The following is a 16,159-nucleotide window of genomic DNA, read 5'->3' on the forward strand; positions in this document are numbered from 1 at the left end:
TAACTAAACTTACCGGGTAGACTTATCGTGAAGACTCTGTGGAGTCCACATTTGAAAGGTCCCTGAGGCAGAGCCAGGCATTTGGTAAGCTCAGCATAAGCAGGTGCTGTTGTCATGGTGACTCAGCGTGAATGGGTCAGGTTTTATGCACTAAAATGGATCAGTTCCAGACATCTTTTTTTTTTTCTAAGTTTGTTACACTTAGTCCATGTGAAAATTACACAAGGACGATTTACAGGAGTCGGGTCTCTCCTTTCTTTCACCACATGGATTCCAGGGACTGGACTCAAGTTGTGGGTCTTGACAACAGGCCCTTCACCCAACTGAGTCACCTCAGTGACCCTGGTTCCTTCTGTCTTAATAGTCTGTGGATCTGTTTCCTATTTGGTATGTTGAGACACAAGGCGTTCTTGTTAGGGTGACACAGTAGGACAACCACATCCAAGTGAAGCCAGGATGAGGTTTGGAGGGAGAGATAACTGTTTTTACTGAAAACATCACACAGGACAAACCAACATGTGGTTTCGCATTCCCCAGAGGTCCTCTGCAGGACCGGCTATCACCACTAGAGGTCACTGGAGCCAGAGCTCTAGAGAAGGTTACCCAACAGAACAGACTTCTAGAGGGCCAGGAGCACAGCTCCTGCTCCCGGTAACAGGTTCCCAGTGTGGCATCAGTGACAGGGAAGCAGGCTGGAAGCCCAAGACTGTGGGCTCATGGCCAGCAGCTGCAGCTGGAGTTTTGTATTCCGTGCTCAGTACCCCAGAATCTGTCTGGCCATGCTGACCCGGATTGGAAATGTCTTGGTTTGATCTTACCTTCACAAAACTCTTAGTCAAAATCTGTGTTGGCCCCTCCCTGTCCTATTTATTTTATAGGGGGTGAGAGTTGTGTATGAGCATGGGTATGGGCGAAGAGGGGACAGTTATATGCATATGGAAGACAGAGGAAAACATCAGGTGACCCATCCTATCACTCTCTACCGAATTCTTTGATCCAGGGCCTCTTGCTAAACCCGGAGCAAGACTCATGAGCAGTGAGATCAGTAAGGCCCACTGGAGTTATGGGAATAGTCAGCCATGCACGTCCACATATATTCATTTATAACTCTTCACATGGATTCTGGGGGTTCAAACTGAGGTCCTCAGGCTCGGTCACCGAGCATCCTTACCCACTGAGGCACGCCCTCCCCACGTCTCTGAGTTTCACGTTTGGCCAGTGGCTAATGCTTTGTCAAGTTGCTGCCACTCCCAGAGGCTCGCCAGGGATGGAGATGAGGCAGGTGGTAGGACGCCAAGTTTCCTGCTTGGTTGACCCAATCCCATAGATTGTCTGGGATCCGAGAAGCTGATTGGGGTATTCTGTGCTCACTGGATGGTTTTTTACCTGGCGCAATGCAGAGTTCTGGTGACTCAGTTCACTGCAGGAGCTAGGGAAGTGAAACTCAGGAGACATTGCAGGCTCGTACTTTCAGCCCTCTAGACCCAGCTCTGGGGGCTGAGACCCCTTTTGGAGTCAAATGACCTCTTCACAGGGGTTCCACTGAGACCATCAGAAAACACAGACGTTTAAATTACAGCTCACAAATGACAGTTCACAAAATTACAGTTAGGAAGTAGTAATGAAAGTATTTTCTGGTTGGGGGTCGCCACAATGTGAGGAACCGTATTAAAAGGTCACAGCATTAGGAAGGTTGAGAACCACTGCTCTAGATGAGCATAGGTTATACAAAGGGACATTCCTGTGGCCACCTATGACATAAGATCAAGGGCTGTAGATCCCGTCGACTTGGTTTTCTTCTTTTCTTTTTTTTTTTTTTTCCGGAGCTGGGGACCGAACCCAGGGATACTATTAAACTACCTTAAGAATTTTTGAAGCCACACAAATATCGGCCCCTCCTATATTTTTATTGCTTTTTTTTCCAGATGCCTCATCTGTAACAAATTCACCAGCAATTACCTCAGTCAACACTCTCGATTCGTTAGTTCGTTCCAAGCCATTTAGTAAAGTCTTCAGAGACACAGCCACTCTTGCTTTTAACAGTAGTTTCATTGATACACATAGTCCTCAGCGTATGGTAAGGTTATAGCTTGATATTCCCACCATAACCTGAAAATATCCCCAGTCAAAAGACACACCCAGCTGCCAGAAGCACTCACTCGGCAGCTCGACACACCTCCAGTGTTAATTCTTTCCCCCCTGTGAGCTTCTGAACACTGCGGCTTGCTGCCACTGCCCCCTCCCAAAAGAGTGACACACTTCACATCTCTAGCCTAGGAAGGAACAAAATTTGTAATCTGTAACTGTGGTTTCTGGCAGATCAGGTCAGCTTTCCCATGGACTTAAATAGAGAAATCGTTAAGTCGAAACGAAGGTCTGGGGCATGTGTCTGTTTGTCTGCGTCTGTTTGTCTGTGTCTCTCTGTGTGTGTGTGTGTGTGTGTGTGTGTGTGTGTGTGTGTGTGTGTGTGTGAGTGTGTTGTTGTTGATGAGCAGATTTGGAAACAACCACAGCTTGCCCTGCTCAACACAGTTTGTAGAATGCATAACTGTGGGCACACGGGGAAGAAGATTATCAGCCACAGGGTTCCCAACAGCTTAAGCTGCCAAGAAAAAAAAAAAAAGCTGGTTGTTTCAACCAACATGGCAAGGCATTTCGTAGGGAGCATAAGAAAGGTGTCAGGCCACTGGGCAGGCCCAGGCTATCTGTGGTCTGTCCTTATGGTCACTCACAACAGTCATCCCCTGCGTTCCTTGGGTCCTCTCCTTGGCACTAGAAACAGAAGACAACCTTGAAGCAGCAGAGACAGAGAGGAAACAGTGACGGCCGTGTTTGAGAAAGACCGTTCTGGTAAGGTGGGGCCAAGAACCCTGCCTTAGCCTGGATGGATGGGCCTAAGTGGTCTTTTTCTTCTCCTCTTTCCCTGGCAGAAGATGCTTGAGGACCAGGGGCAGGACTGCCGCTGAGTATGACGGCCTGCATCCCTCATAGCCTTCAGCCTAGAGCAGAGGACACTCCCATCTAACAGGAGGGCAGTGAGAATGGGTGTGTCCTTGAGGGTCTAGGGTTGCTCTCTGGAACAATGGGCTATCTTTTCAGGTATCAGTGGGGCTGTGCCGGGAAGATGTTATAGTGGTAGATACTTGCTGCGAAAGTATGAGGGCTTTAGTTCGAGTCCCTAACCACATGAAAAGCACGCACTTGTAAACCGGTGCTGGGGAGGCAGAGACAGGAGCGTGGTGGTGCTCACCAACAAGCCCCAGGTCCCGTTGAGAGGCCATGTTTCAAAACACAAGATGAATAGCATCTGAGGCAAGACACTAAATGTTGAGCCCTGGCCTCGACGTGTGAAGCTAAGAATGGTGGCTCTGTAAAGCTTTCAGGAGAAAGGAGAGAAGGTTAACCAGACAAGGTAGGGTTAGAAAGGGCCATGTTTGCAACCCTAAAGACAGGCTGCAGTGCAGGCCACGGCCATGTTTGTGAAAGGTTACTTTAGGCGGAGGGTGTTCGGTGCATCGTGAATGGAAGAAAAGGTGATGCCAGAGGTAATGACGTCCACCTTGAAAAGCTGTTCCTCTCAGACAGCTGGGCATTAGCACGGTCTAAGTGGGCATCCTAGTTAGGGTCACTATCGCTGGGATAAAACATGCCCAAAAGCAACCTGGGGAGGAGAGGCTTATACTTCCATATCACTACTCATCATTAAAGGTCAGAAGAGAACTCAAGCTGGGCAAGAATCTGGAGGCAGAAGCTGATGCAGAGGCCACAGGGAGTGCTGCGTACTGACTTGCTCCCCATGCCTTGTTCAGTCTGTTTTCTTATAGCACCCAGGACCACCAGCCCAGGGGTGGCCCCACTCACAATGGGCTGGGCCCTTCCCATGAATTGCTAATTAAGAAAATGCTCCCACAGGCTTGCCTACAGCCTGACCTTATGGAGTCATTTTCTTAACCGAGGCTCCCTCCTTTAGTCTGTGTCAAGTTGACCTAAAACTAGCCAGTACAGTGGGCGACTGACTGGGCAGGCACATGCTGGCTTCGTTCCACTGCACTGCTGGGTTGACATGGCTATTGTTTCTCTTGTCCTCAGCCATCTACCTCTGTAAGAGGACGATGCAGAACAAGGCAAGGCTGGAATTGGCCGACTACGAAGCAGTGAGTACAGGGGCTCCCAGGCCTGGTGGGAGGGGCGGCATCCCTGCAGTTTTGTAGAAGCCTGCGGGTTTTTCCTTTTCTCCCCTTGGAGTTCCCTTCCAGACAGTTGGAAGGATGTCTCTTCTTTGTCACCAGCTTCTCTCACAAGACGGTCAAATCGCATCTTTATAGAAATAACTCTCAATCTTCAACAGCTAAAAATAAACAGCTCAAGTGGGTCCTGGTGGTACACACCTGGAGTCCCAGCACTTAGGAGACTAGGAGTCGGGAGTATTGTGAGTTTGAAGCCAAGCAGGGCTGTGCCAGCCTGGGCTATGCCAGCCTGGGCTATGCCAGCCTGGGATATGCCAGGCTGGGCTATGTGGCGAGACCCTGCCTCATATGTACATCAAGACAGACAGACAGACAGACAACTCAATATAAAAACCGCACAGGACTTGTGCAGATACTTCACCAATGAGGACAAAAGATGACAAACACACAGAAAGATGCTCAACACACCATCAGCTATCTGAGAAGCAGATTGACCGCTTCTCAGTCTTTCGGCTAAGATCAAGTGGAGAAGCAGGTTGAATCCGGTATGAGGTGCCATGTTCTAGAATGGCTAAAATGAAAGACGTAAACGACACCGAGTGACAGTGAGCGTGTGGCACACATTGTTTTGTGCTGCTGGGAGGGTGGAAAATGGTACATTTTGGCAGTTTCTTGTGAATATACAGCTATCACACACAAATCAAGAAGAGAAGTCAGAACCCATTTCTAACATAGAAAATGCTGTATTCCTGTCCACATTAGCTCTGTATGTGGTACCCCAAGGCTGAAAGCACCTCAAATTCATCTTAACAGACACATGACTAAACTATATACATACAGTGGAATAATAGTTTGCAGTAAGAGGAGATGGTTCTTGTTAGACACACCCACTTGGTGGGCATTGAATGCAACGTGCTTAGCGGCAGAATCCAGTCTTACGCCATCCATCCCATTGCTCGACACTCTTGGAAGAAAGCACATATATCATGGGGGGAACCAGAGCGATGGCTGTGGTTATAGATGGGCTGAGATATGGGCACAAAGACATATCCCGGGGGACAGGGCAGGTGATAGAACGATCCTGGATCCTGACTCTGCTGTACAACTAGATACATGTGCTGGGAATTCACATTTTTTTTCCTGGAAGGTAAATTGTCAGATTTTATGTACAGTAAGTTTAAGATCAAAATTTTAAATTTCACCTTTATATCTCTCTCTTGAGCTTGGTAGTAGAGACAGAATCCAAGATCGAAATTCAATCCAGGAAATAAGTTAAGGCACCTGTCACAAGGGTGATCTCCTTTCTCTGTCCATTTACCTTCATCTATCTTTGTCCGTAAGACGTGCTTCCTTGCAAGATTAGACATCCCACTTCCCAAGGTCTAGGTCCACTTGGCAGAGTTTGGAAATGACAAAATTGAGACCATGAAGACTCATAGGTCATTGTAAATATAGAAAATATATGCTTAATTTCTGGCTGCAGAATCTTTCTACCATACCATGTATCACGGGCATCACAGAGAACCAGAGAAATCGGTCATGTGTTCATGTACCCTCCTTTCTGTCTCTCACGGTGCACTATGTGTGGTACAGGCGTTGCTGAACTGAACCAATCAAAGGGTAACAGTTAGGGGACGGGGAGCTCTGTTGAGGGTAGTGGAGAATTCCTCCTTGATGCTCAAGAATCAACAGCATCTTCAGAGCCACTTTCCCAAAGCCCCTCTCTGCCTCAGTGTTCCAAAAGAAACACAACAAGGCTCCTCTCCACCAGGCCTTGCCTCCTCTGAGTCCCAGTGCCCAAATCTAGCAAGGCACCTAGACCATGGCTCCCCTCTCCACTACCTAAAGGCAGATGTATAGCCAGAGGAGAGCAGGGCTTGGGATTGCCGTGCTGCCTTCTTTAAGCCTGTTGGTATTACAGGCTTGTTTTGAGAGGGAAGAGTAGAGAAGGACGATGGGAGACTATCTAGAATTTCAAGATCTGGCTATGGTTTGCACATTACATCACATGTGATGTGGTCCTGTGGCTGTCTCCAAACCTGGAACAGTGTGTCTGTGGCTCTCAACATCCTGGGAACTGGGCCCTAACTGTGTGTGTCCTAATATCCCAGTGGTCACATCAGCCCTCTTTACAAAACCAGCTGTTTTACTTGCTACATACACAAGGCAAACAGCTTTGTTAAGATCATGTGACTTCCCTAGGATACGTCATCAAAGTTTCCAAAGCTTCTGTTGCTCTCATCCACCTTTCTGTGCCTTAGAAAATATATTACAACTTCTGAGGTGTTTTATTCAGTTCTCTGTCCTCTTGCCCCGCAGTGGTCTGTTCTGATAATGGCCAAGTATACAGCATAAGGAATTTTTTCCAGGATGAAATTCTGCATAAAAATGCATAGAAACTAGAAATGCACTTTGTTCCCAAAGCATACAAATTTTATTAAAATGTTCTGATTACATATACTCTTTGTAGGAAACAAAAATTCAAATAGCAAATTTTTTTTAAAGGAAAGAAAATGACCTATGATTCTCCCACTAAGTTTTTCTATATATACATTTTTCTATATATATATTCCCTCTCTCAATTTATCTATAAACATTATAATATTATATATAATATATGTATAATATATATATGTATGTATGTCTAGTCACAGACCATAACATCTAGGGAATCACTTTATATTGTTAATAGACCAGATTGCCATTTTAATAGCTGCTGAGTATTCTACAGCACAGCAGAGTCACCGTCCACCATCATCTTCCTAAGTGACTGACAATTAAATATCACCAAACACACTTCCTACAAACAGCACAGGCATCAAAGGGATAGTTCTTTTAAAAGCAGTTGCACCCCAAGCCTTAGTAATAGGTGAGAATTTGTGTGCTCCTTAACTGAAGCTCCTTTTATATTAATAATCTACTAATGAGGGTAATCTATTAGTGTTGGCATGAGCTCTACGGAAATACATACCATAATACAGGCCCCAGTCTTCCATCAATCAGAATTAGGGGGATCATTAGAGAACCTGTCAAATGCCTGCTTTTCCTCTCCCAAGGCTCCAGTAGGAAAGTGTGCAGACTGAGAGGAAAAATCTTGTCCCTTTCCCTTTAAAAATGATCCTGGATGAAGGTGCTTTCTTCCTTCCTTTCTTCCTTCTTTCCCTCCCTCCCTCCCTCCCTGCCTCCCTCTCTCTCTTCCTTTCTTCCTTTCTTTCTTTCTTTCTTTCCTTTTTCATTTCTGATTTTTTTTCCTTTCATGAACATCACAAACTGCCACTCTCTTTGGTCCATTTCTAAATTCTGATCTTAAAAAGTACCCATGCAAAGTGTTCTGGGTTCCCCTGTCCTGCAGCCTGCCAGCTCCCCAGTGGAAGAACTATCCTGAAGCCTTCCATCCTGAGTTTTGCTGTAGGGCAGCCATGACACTCTTGTCCCAACCACCACCAGGCAAAATTCCCAGTAGACTTTATACCAAGTACTTGTATTCTCGAAGCAATTCCCGAGAAGGGATTAATCTGATGAACCAGAGATTTCAGGCTCAATACACTTATAAATGAACATTAAGAGTTAAACAATTCATCAGAGCCTGGAGCAAAATCAAATTGGGTTCACGTCCAGTAGCTTCAGTATGGGACCTTGCTGTTTTGAAGAGAGTGAACAAAAAAGATGGCTGCCCTGCAATAAGCATAAGCGTCAATATATTAGCTTATGATGATTAAAACCGTCTTATTGATTTTTATTTCTCACCAGGAAAACTTAGCGAGACTCCAGAGGGCCTTTGCAAGGAAGTGGGAATTCATCTTTATGCAAGCAGAAGCGCAAGTCAAGTAGGTGAACTCTGCAGAGGCTTCTGGGAGAGAAAACGCTCTAGGATCTGGAGATGCTGTGAGGGTGTGGTGGCCAAAGTGAGGTTTTGAGTCAAATTAATCTCTCCCATTCCCTGGGAGAGACTAAATAAGAAGAAAGATCGTGATGAACGTGTTTCATATCTGAAACCAAGCTCTCACTAGGGCAGTTTTGCCAGACAAGGACAATGCTTCCAATTGCGGAGCTAAAAGCTGTACCAAGAGATTTCTGTAAGATTTCCACAATAAGAGACTGGGAAACACCAGGCCAGGTTCACTGGAGTTCTTGGTTTCATAGGTTAACACGTTGAAACTTAATGACTTTTCTCAACACTGCGACAGAAGCGACTTATAGGGAGAAAGGTTCATTTGGGTGCATGGTCTGGGGATGTTTTGATACATCATGGTGGAGGGTGTGGCAGAGTTCATGGTGGTAGAAGTGTGTGGCAGCTGTGGCTACTTGCAATATGGCGTATCAGGAAGCCGAGATTGCTAGACCAGAATTGTGCCTGGGCTATCCCTCCAAGAGCTTGCCCCCAATGACCCTCTACCATTACCCAGACCCCAGCTCTTAAGGACTTTGTATTCTCCCCCAAACAACTCCAATAGCCGGGACCAGGTGCTCAAACTCAGAACAACAGGCAGGATAGCTCTCGCCATCTTCCAGAGCTAAAAGCTGTACCAAAGCTTTATAGAAGCTAAAAGCTATATAGAAGCAAATCTTAAAACTGATGGAAAAATAATGAATAAAATTTAGGCTTCTGGGTTCACTTGCTGAAGCCATGTTGTGAGGCATGAGGAGCTCTGTCTTTCCTGGGCAGAGGTGGGTGTCTACAGGACCCCTCTGCCAGGAAAGAGGCTGACCCCTGTAAGCTTAACTTACAGATAGCTGAGAACAGATATTCTGAGCTCAGGCTAACCCAGAAGGGTCAGTGTGAGCTTTCTTACATCCTCCCTTCCAATCTTCCACAAAGGACACAAGAGGGAAGGAGCAAAGAGAGAACAGGTTTTCTCCCTACCTTCACTCATGGAAGTAGAATGGAGAGTCCCTCTTCCACAAGGAAACATGAGTCATGAGTCATGAGGAATGAATATTCCCCCAGCTCACAAACAGGGTTGTCACCCAAGTCCATGGAGTTCTAGGACATGGAATTGCTATGACCAAGGTCTCCCTTTTTCTCACAGTGATGATATCTGCTTAGCCAACCATGCCGATAGTCAAAGGAAGATACAGGAGGAGTGAGGAGGAGACTGAGCTGGGAGATGCAGGATCTTTTCTCTGAGAATCCCTTGTAGGTGAACAAGCAACAGACAGCTTCAGAGACGTACTTTCATGCTTTGTGAGTGGCCCCACTCAATGCTGAGGGTCAAGTTCAGGAGTTGTGTGAGTGAGGACAGGTCACCAGTGGCCACCATTGGAAATGGACTGAAGTCGCCTGGCCAAGCAGTCTGTGTGCCTTCATCACTGTCACCCTCCCTCAGTTATCTCCACCTTTCCCCTACCCATGATGCCAGCCACCTGTTGGTTCTTTGTCCCCAACTCAGAGTTCCCAGACGTCCCCAAGGCAAGACAGAGACCAGGTTCTAGGTGCTGAGTGACTGGGTAAAACCACCTGGGAAGTAAAAGTTGTGAGTCAGGGAGAGCTGGCGGGAGGAGGCTCCAGTTTGGATGGACTGAGGTAGCTTTTGGGTCTGCATGGTCACAAGTCCCTGAGAAGCAAAGAGAAGCATGGGTTAGCTCTTCCAGAATCAACTAGCACCACGTTATAAAGGAGGTGGAAACTGTCACTTCCTACAGATATGGTTTTTCTCCATTAACTTTTCTGATTAACTCCGTGATTGCATAATAATTGTGGGCCATTTAAGTACACAGCAATTACCACAAAAAAAAAAAAAAATCACAGGGTGATTATGGGTTTATTTCAGTCCAGTAAACTAAAGGGCTCCCAAGAGAGCTGAGAACCACAATTCACACGACAATTAATCTGAGTTGCATTTTCCTCAGATGATGTGGAGCGGTACATGCTTGGAGGGCGTGAGCGGGTGGGGGGACTCTTGATCCGAACATACAGTATCTGTCTTCACCATCCATAATTTCCCTTCCGCAGTTTTTGCTTTCTCCAACTGAGGCCGGTGACATTTGTCTTTAGGGTCTTGTCCCAGGCTAGGGCCCGCTACACTGTCTTTAGAGATCCAGATGTTTTAAGTGATGTTTAAAACGTTTTACAGATGTTTTGACTGCTGTTTTAGCTTCCATGTGTGGGAAGGAGAATTGGCAGCCAGGTGGCTGTATCTGTCTTACCGAGTCACACATGCAGGGACAGACTGGTAGAGAATTCAGAGATTAGTAACCTAGATCTTAATACCTCGCATGGGCAACTCTGCTCATTCTCCCTGTCTGTGGATCACGGTCAGTGCTCACACATGCTAATCTGTAGTCCAGACGATAACAAGCTCTTTCGGAGTGTGGAGTTTCTGAGGGGCCATGCAGGTCGCAACAGTCTTAGCATCTTAGCGCCTAGGAGCAGGAGAGCTGAGAGGGCAGAAGAGAAAACAGCACGAACAACCTTTCCCTTCCTCTCTTTACTCTTTCAGGATTGACCGGAAGAAAGATAAGACGGAAAGGAAAATCTTGGATAGCCAAGAACGGGCCTTCTGGGATGTCCACAGGCCAGTGGTGAGGAAGTTCTGCTTGGTCCCTGAATCAGACCCGCCTACCTTATTCTTTTCTTTTACCCAAGAAAACCACGGTCTCTGGTGACCAGGTGACTCTTCCTTGGGAGAGTTGCTAAGTTTTGTGAGATTGGTCTTTCCCTCTGTTTGTATTCTCTCTGAAGATCTCCTGGGGGTAATGTGCTCTGGTGAAAATGTAGGACCAGGAATGGGGAACAATGGGGGTGACAAGAGCTGAGCGTTGAATTCTCCAAAATCTCCAATCCTTCAAATTAGCAATGTCCATTTCTGCCATCATTAAGAATCTTAAGACGTTCTTACCATTTCCTGTTAAGTCCTACAGTAGTCATGGTCTATAAGGTCTTTGCAAACTCTATATTAGTGAAGATCAAGGCATTGCTTCTGCATGAGTTAACTCCCTTCCAGAAGCTGCCTACATTGCCTACATATTTTGGTCAATATGTAGCTTTGTCTTGTGTGTGTGTGTGTGTGTGTGTGTGTGTGTGTGTGTGTGTGCGCATGTTCCTGTGTGAAGACACCACTGCTCATATTATAATGTTGACTCACTGTGGTAAGCCCACCGCTGACAGAACTCAGTTCAGGCAAGGTCACAGCCATTCTGTTTTATCCTGTGGCACAGCAGAGCCCCCCTGGACCCTTAGAACACTATATAATTCTTTGACACCCTGCCTGAAGGCTACTGAATACGGACAAGTCACCAAGAGGAACACAGAAATGTAGAAAGCCTGGAACCAGATAAGCCCTGTAGAGGCTGCTGTCCAGCGTGGACTAGGAAGGCAGAGCCTTACCCTGTTCAGCCTCATCTGGGCCTGGTTATGTGGGGTGACTCAAAATGATTGTTCTTCTGCCCGTGTCTGCAGATGGTCATTATGCTCTGAGAACGTTGATTTGCACATTACAAAGAAAATTTCACAAGTAGATGAATTCACGAGTCAGAAGACAATGGAGCTTGACTGTGTCTCTGATTTCACATTATTAAAACAAAATCTCGATTGCCCTCAGGAAATGGAATTGAAAAATGAACAAACTACTGTAACCTTCCTAAATGGTAACAGGGACACAAAGCCCCTCCCTGTCCACACAGGGGGCTTTTTTTTTCCAGGTGGTTAGAGATGAGACATGGCAAAGGCTATGCCCAAAGCCCTGTGGTCACTTGAAATATAGACTTGATGCCAGGGAGGCCTATTAGAGCCCCAACAAGGTGTCCTGACTATAAGGTTACAGCGAGAACTCCAGAAAGAGCATTACAGCAAGGAGACAAGATGAAGGTTATCTGCAAAGGGAAGCATTAGGTCCGACAGCACTACGTGGATTCAATTTGAAGTATAATTGTCACTCAGTAATTTATACTATTTCCTTTTTCTTCTCAGCCAGGCTGTGTGAACACAACGGAAATGGATATCAGAAAATGTCGGCGTTTGAAGAATCCACAAAAGGTTAAAAAGGTTCGCTAGTTGAATTGAATTACAACTTCCTGGTGGGGAATAGCCCTCTGTTTCTGGTGGGTGTTCACAGTGATCTTTTTTTCTGCTTATAATTCTGCCACACTATGTCTTTTAAAATAATTTTTATTCACAAATTCTAGAAATAACTCGTTGGGTGGCTGGTATGTTCTAGGTACTGTGCAAACTGCTGAGGGTCACTTACAGGTTTGGGGGATCCTATATTTTTGAAGGGAATGAAAACAAACCACGGGCATGGGGCCACTGTGCTGTATTAGGAAAAATGGGAAAGTTCAGGAGCCCCTGGAGGTATAGCCGAGACAGAGTGGGATATCCCAGGGGCTTTATGTAGGCAGGATCCTCTGAGATAAAGAGTAAATAGAAGGCGCCTCTGGGGATGTTGCAGTGAAGAAAAGAAACCATTGGGGAAAAATACAGGAGAGCTTGCAGGTACAAAGAGCCCAGTACTTAGAAGCAAGTGGGACTGTTTAAATAGAGCAGAATTGCCAAGATCCATATCACCATCTCGCCCTACTTTCAGTGACCCCAGGATTCCAGTGTTGTATTTCACTGGACTAAAATGGGCAGTGGCCACAGCATCACCATGGATACCATACTCAGACTACCTCTATCCATCAGTTCACCCTCCTCACAGACCAGGCCACAGAAGAATGTGGCTGTGCTCTGGACCACTAATTCCAGGAGGTTAGCGGCACATTCTCAAATGTTGCCAACTCACGTGATGACCGAGTACGAATTCAGAGCACTTCCGGTCAGGAGTGTTTCGGTGGTTGGAATGCTTGCAGAGGCCTCTCAAGCTGTGTTAGGGGAAGGGCCCAAGTCTGAGTACAAAACTCACTCATTGTATAGCCACCTTATGTGTAGTCCAAAGGTAATGTTATGTATTATTTTCAGTGGTTTGTGCTTTAATCAGAGCCTATTCTATGAAATGAAGTATGGAGTTTTCCTCTTGTGAGATTTGGGATTTGGGAAAATTTCAGATATTTAGACTGAATGGTGTGCATGTGGGGTGTGTGTGTGTGTGTGTGTGTGTGTGTGTGTGTGTGTGTGTGTGTGTGTATGTGTGTGTGTGTGTCACAGAAAGATAGACAGATAGACAAAGAGAGAGACAGGGACAGGGAGAGACAGAGACTGAAACCCCAGGTATGCACTTCTTGAGGTTATTTGTGTTATTTGATCACCGAATAAATAACAATACTGTATTTCAAACCTAGTCTTAGCTGGACTTATTAAGTCTTTAATGGCCCTAATTCTAAGATCCCAGAGTTTTATGCAGCTACGTGCATGTCATCGGAGTCTTTATAATTGTGTAGATTTCAGATACGCATGACATGTCCTTCAGGGCCGTGTCTTTCCCTCTTCATAATACCACACACTACTTGAAAAGCAGCCATGGCTGTAGAGTTGTGTGGAAACAGAGGCCAGAAAACTACTTAATTTTAAAGGAGCATGAGCCTGCCATCTCGACCCTGTACCAGAGTAACATATCATCCACTGGTCAGCAGGAGACCCATAGGAAACTTTTGAACCCACCTTTCAGCTGTTATTCTTAAGCTCCGTGTTGACTCCAAATCACCTGGGGTTTAAAGTAGACCCCCAGACCCACCAATGAGAATTCGGTTTCAGTCAGCCTGGGGCAGGACTCAGCAATGCACCTCTTGGCCAAAGACCCCCAACTGATTCTTCGAAGTTAGCTGGCCTCTGGATTGTATTTAGAGAAGCAGTGCTACACATGGAAACCATTTTAGCTTGAGGAAATGAAGCATTTCCTCGCTGTTGTAACCCAAAGAGGATGTGGTTCCTCAAGAAGTCTACCATGGGAGAAATCCATACAGAGTCAAGTCATTTGGCTGGGTGCCATAGAGGTAGCAAAGAGAATGCAATGAAGGGCCGGTTCCTGAGGCACCCACCACACTGAGGGTACGCGATTCATAATTTTGCTTCGTCTTCTAGTCAGTATATGGTGTGACAGACGAGTCCCAGTCACAGAGTCCGGTGCACATACCAAGCCAGCCAATCAGGAAAACTACAAAAGACGACATCCGAAAACAGGTGAGTGCATAAGTACAATGCTCACAGCATGATCCACAGACAGCAGAGTCCAGCCACTGGGTGACTTCCACCTGTGTGTGCCATGTGTGACACTTTTAAAAAAGTATGAGAAACTGTCCACCCTGGATCTCCAGCAGTTACTGAAAGGGGTGTGACTGAGGTATCCCAGTGGTGAGCTGGCGTTTGAGGTCACAGTTTCCCACTTCGTGCTGTGAGAGCTGGGGGAGGAGGGGTAAACTTCCCATCCTGGAGGGGTTAACATTAGAATGCACTCCCAGAATGCACCAGTTCAGGACTGTTAGCATTCTATCTGAGCTCCACTACCTCTATATTGCTAAGACTCAAAGGGAGGACATTAGAATAAAGAGAGCCCCAATCCAAAATCATCGCGGTGTCATTTTCTGCTCATAACTTGCCAGGTTAACAGAGAGTGGCTAAGGTTGTCACTCCCTTCTGAAGTCTACTCTTTATTATGCCTTGCTGGCTTCTGATGTGCTGGGCAAAGGAGTAACTTTAGATGCCTTTTTTTCTGACAAGCATATGACTAGGTGGGAAGAAAGAAACAGACAGACGCAAAATAGCTACTGGTTGATTCTAGTTAAATATGACCCATACATGGGTGTGATATATACATGGAGATGAGGCAGAGGAACCATTACTGGGGTTTAGTACAAAATATATTCTTGTAGGCCTAGGTTTTGGACTATGTTTCATCTTTTGAATGAATAATTTTGGGAGAAAGTAAAAATTAAATGATATTATGAACAGGTGAAATGGAGATGCTAAACTGTTTTAGAATCCAAGTATGGCAGGGTTTCCTGAAAGGGCAAACTGGTTTCCGGAGATTCAGCTACAAGGTAAGAGTGTTGTCTATGGAGCTGTTTAGACCTTGGTGTGATTGCAGGATTTGGGGGCACGGGATGAAAGCGAATCAAGCTCTACTCTGGCCTCAGCACCCATGTTCTCTCTTCCCCACCAGATAACGTTTTTGAACGCACAGATTGACAGACATTGTTTGAAAATGTCCAAAGTGGCTGAAAGGTAGGCTGCCCTCCCTCCCAATATTATTACCATGTGCATATTTTATAAAGGAGAAATGTTACAGGGTTCTAGTTAGCCAAGTGTGTTCAGCTTCAGGAGGCAGCCCATACTCACTCCTTCAATCTGATGTGTATAATCCCCAGGCCCTGTGTGAGTGTAGCTAACAAGGCCTACCCCCACCCCACGCCCAAGTAAAACACACTCTCTTCTGTAAGCTTCCGCCATAGGACCTTGTTGATCGGGGAAGAACACCTCTGGCAAGCTCCATCATTCACCTTTGCCCTCAGTCCTTTGGTTGAATCAAATGGAATCACTCCCTTTTCAGCTATAAAAACGCCCAGATCGACTTTATGGGGGAATGAAATTGTGCGTGCCCTTTGAGGCTGGCCACATAAACAGGAGGGGACTAGATCCTTGAGAGGTGTCCCTCCTCCACATACCAACAACTGCTGAACTGCATCGCATCAGCTGTAAAGCAAACATCTGGCTTTCCCAGCAGCCCCTGGGCTATATTCTGCACTGGTAGCTGATTCCACTCTGTCACCTTGTGGGAGACTCAATTTTATCAACTAAATGATCTGGTTTTTTTTTTTTAACATTTAAGTAAAGAGACCACCTGGGGATTCTGTATGAAATAAATCTAATCAGGCAGCCAGAACTTAATACTTATTCATCCATATGCCGCCGTAAAAGTAGTGTCCAATTTCTGAAGGAATCCAGGGTGTGAGTCAGGCTATTCACTGCCTATGAGGGAAAACAAGTCCTTTAGGTTTAGAGCACACAGGGTACTGGGACCTGCCCGCAAGGCTTTCTCTGCAGATCCCTGGAGTAAGCCACATCTTCTCTCTGGACAAATGGGAACTTAGAAAACTCCAAC

General features: G+C 45.9%; 1 protein-coding gene across 12 annotated transcripts in view; it reads left to right on the forward strand.

Moving 5' to 3' along the window:
• Rgs6 (regulator of G-protein signaling 6) overlaps positions 1–16,159 on the forward strand; it is a 651,590-nt gene that overhangs the window by 554,882 nt on the left and 80,549 nt on the right. For all 12 annotated transcript variants that reach the window (XR_005505572.2, XM_063262367.1, XM_063262368.1 and 9 more), the window contains 6 exons: positions 4,090–4,154; positions 7,938–8,014; positions 10,628–10,709; positions 12,097–12,171; positions 14,143–14,241; positions 15,221–15,282. Coding sequence is in view for 11 of the 12 variants with exons in the window: in XM_063262367.1 (XP_063118437.1) it covers positions 4,090–4,154; positions 7,938–8,014; positions 10,628–10,709; positions 12,097–12,171; positions 14,143–14,241; positions 15,221–15,282 (460 nt within the window). In the remaining variant the exon portion in view is untranslated. The remainder of the gene's footprint in view (positions 1–4,089; positions 4,155–7,937; positions 8,015–10,627; positions 10,710–12,096; positions 12,172–14,142; positions 14,242–15,220; positions 15,283–16,159) is intronic.

This window comes from Rattus norvegicus, chromosome 6 (assembly GCF_036323735.1).
Source record: "Rattus norvegicus strain BN/NHsdMcwi chromosome 6, GRCr8, whole genome shotgun sequence".
NCBI lineage: Eukaryota > Metazoa > Chordata > Mammalia > Rodentia > Muridae > Rattus > Rattus norvegicus.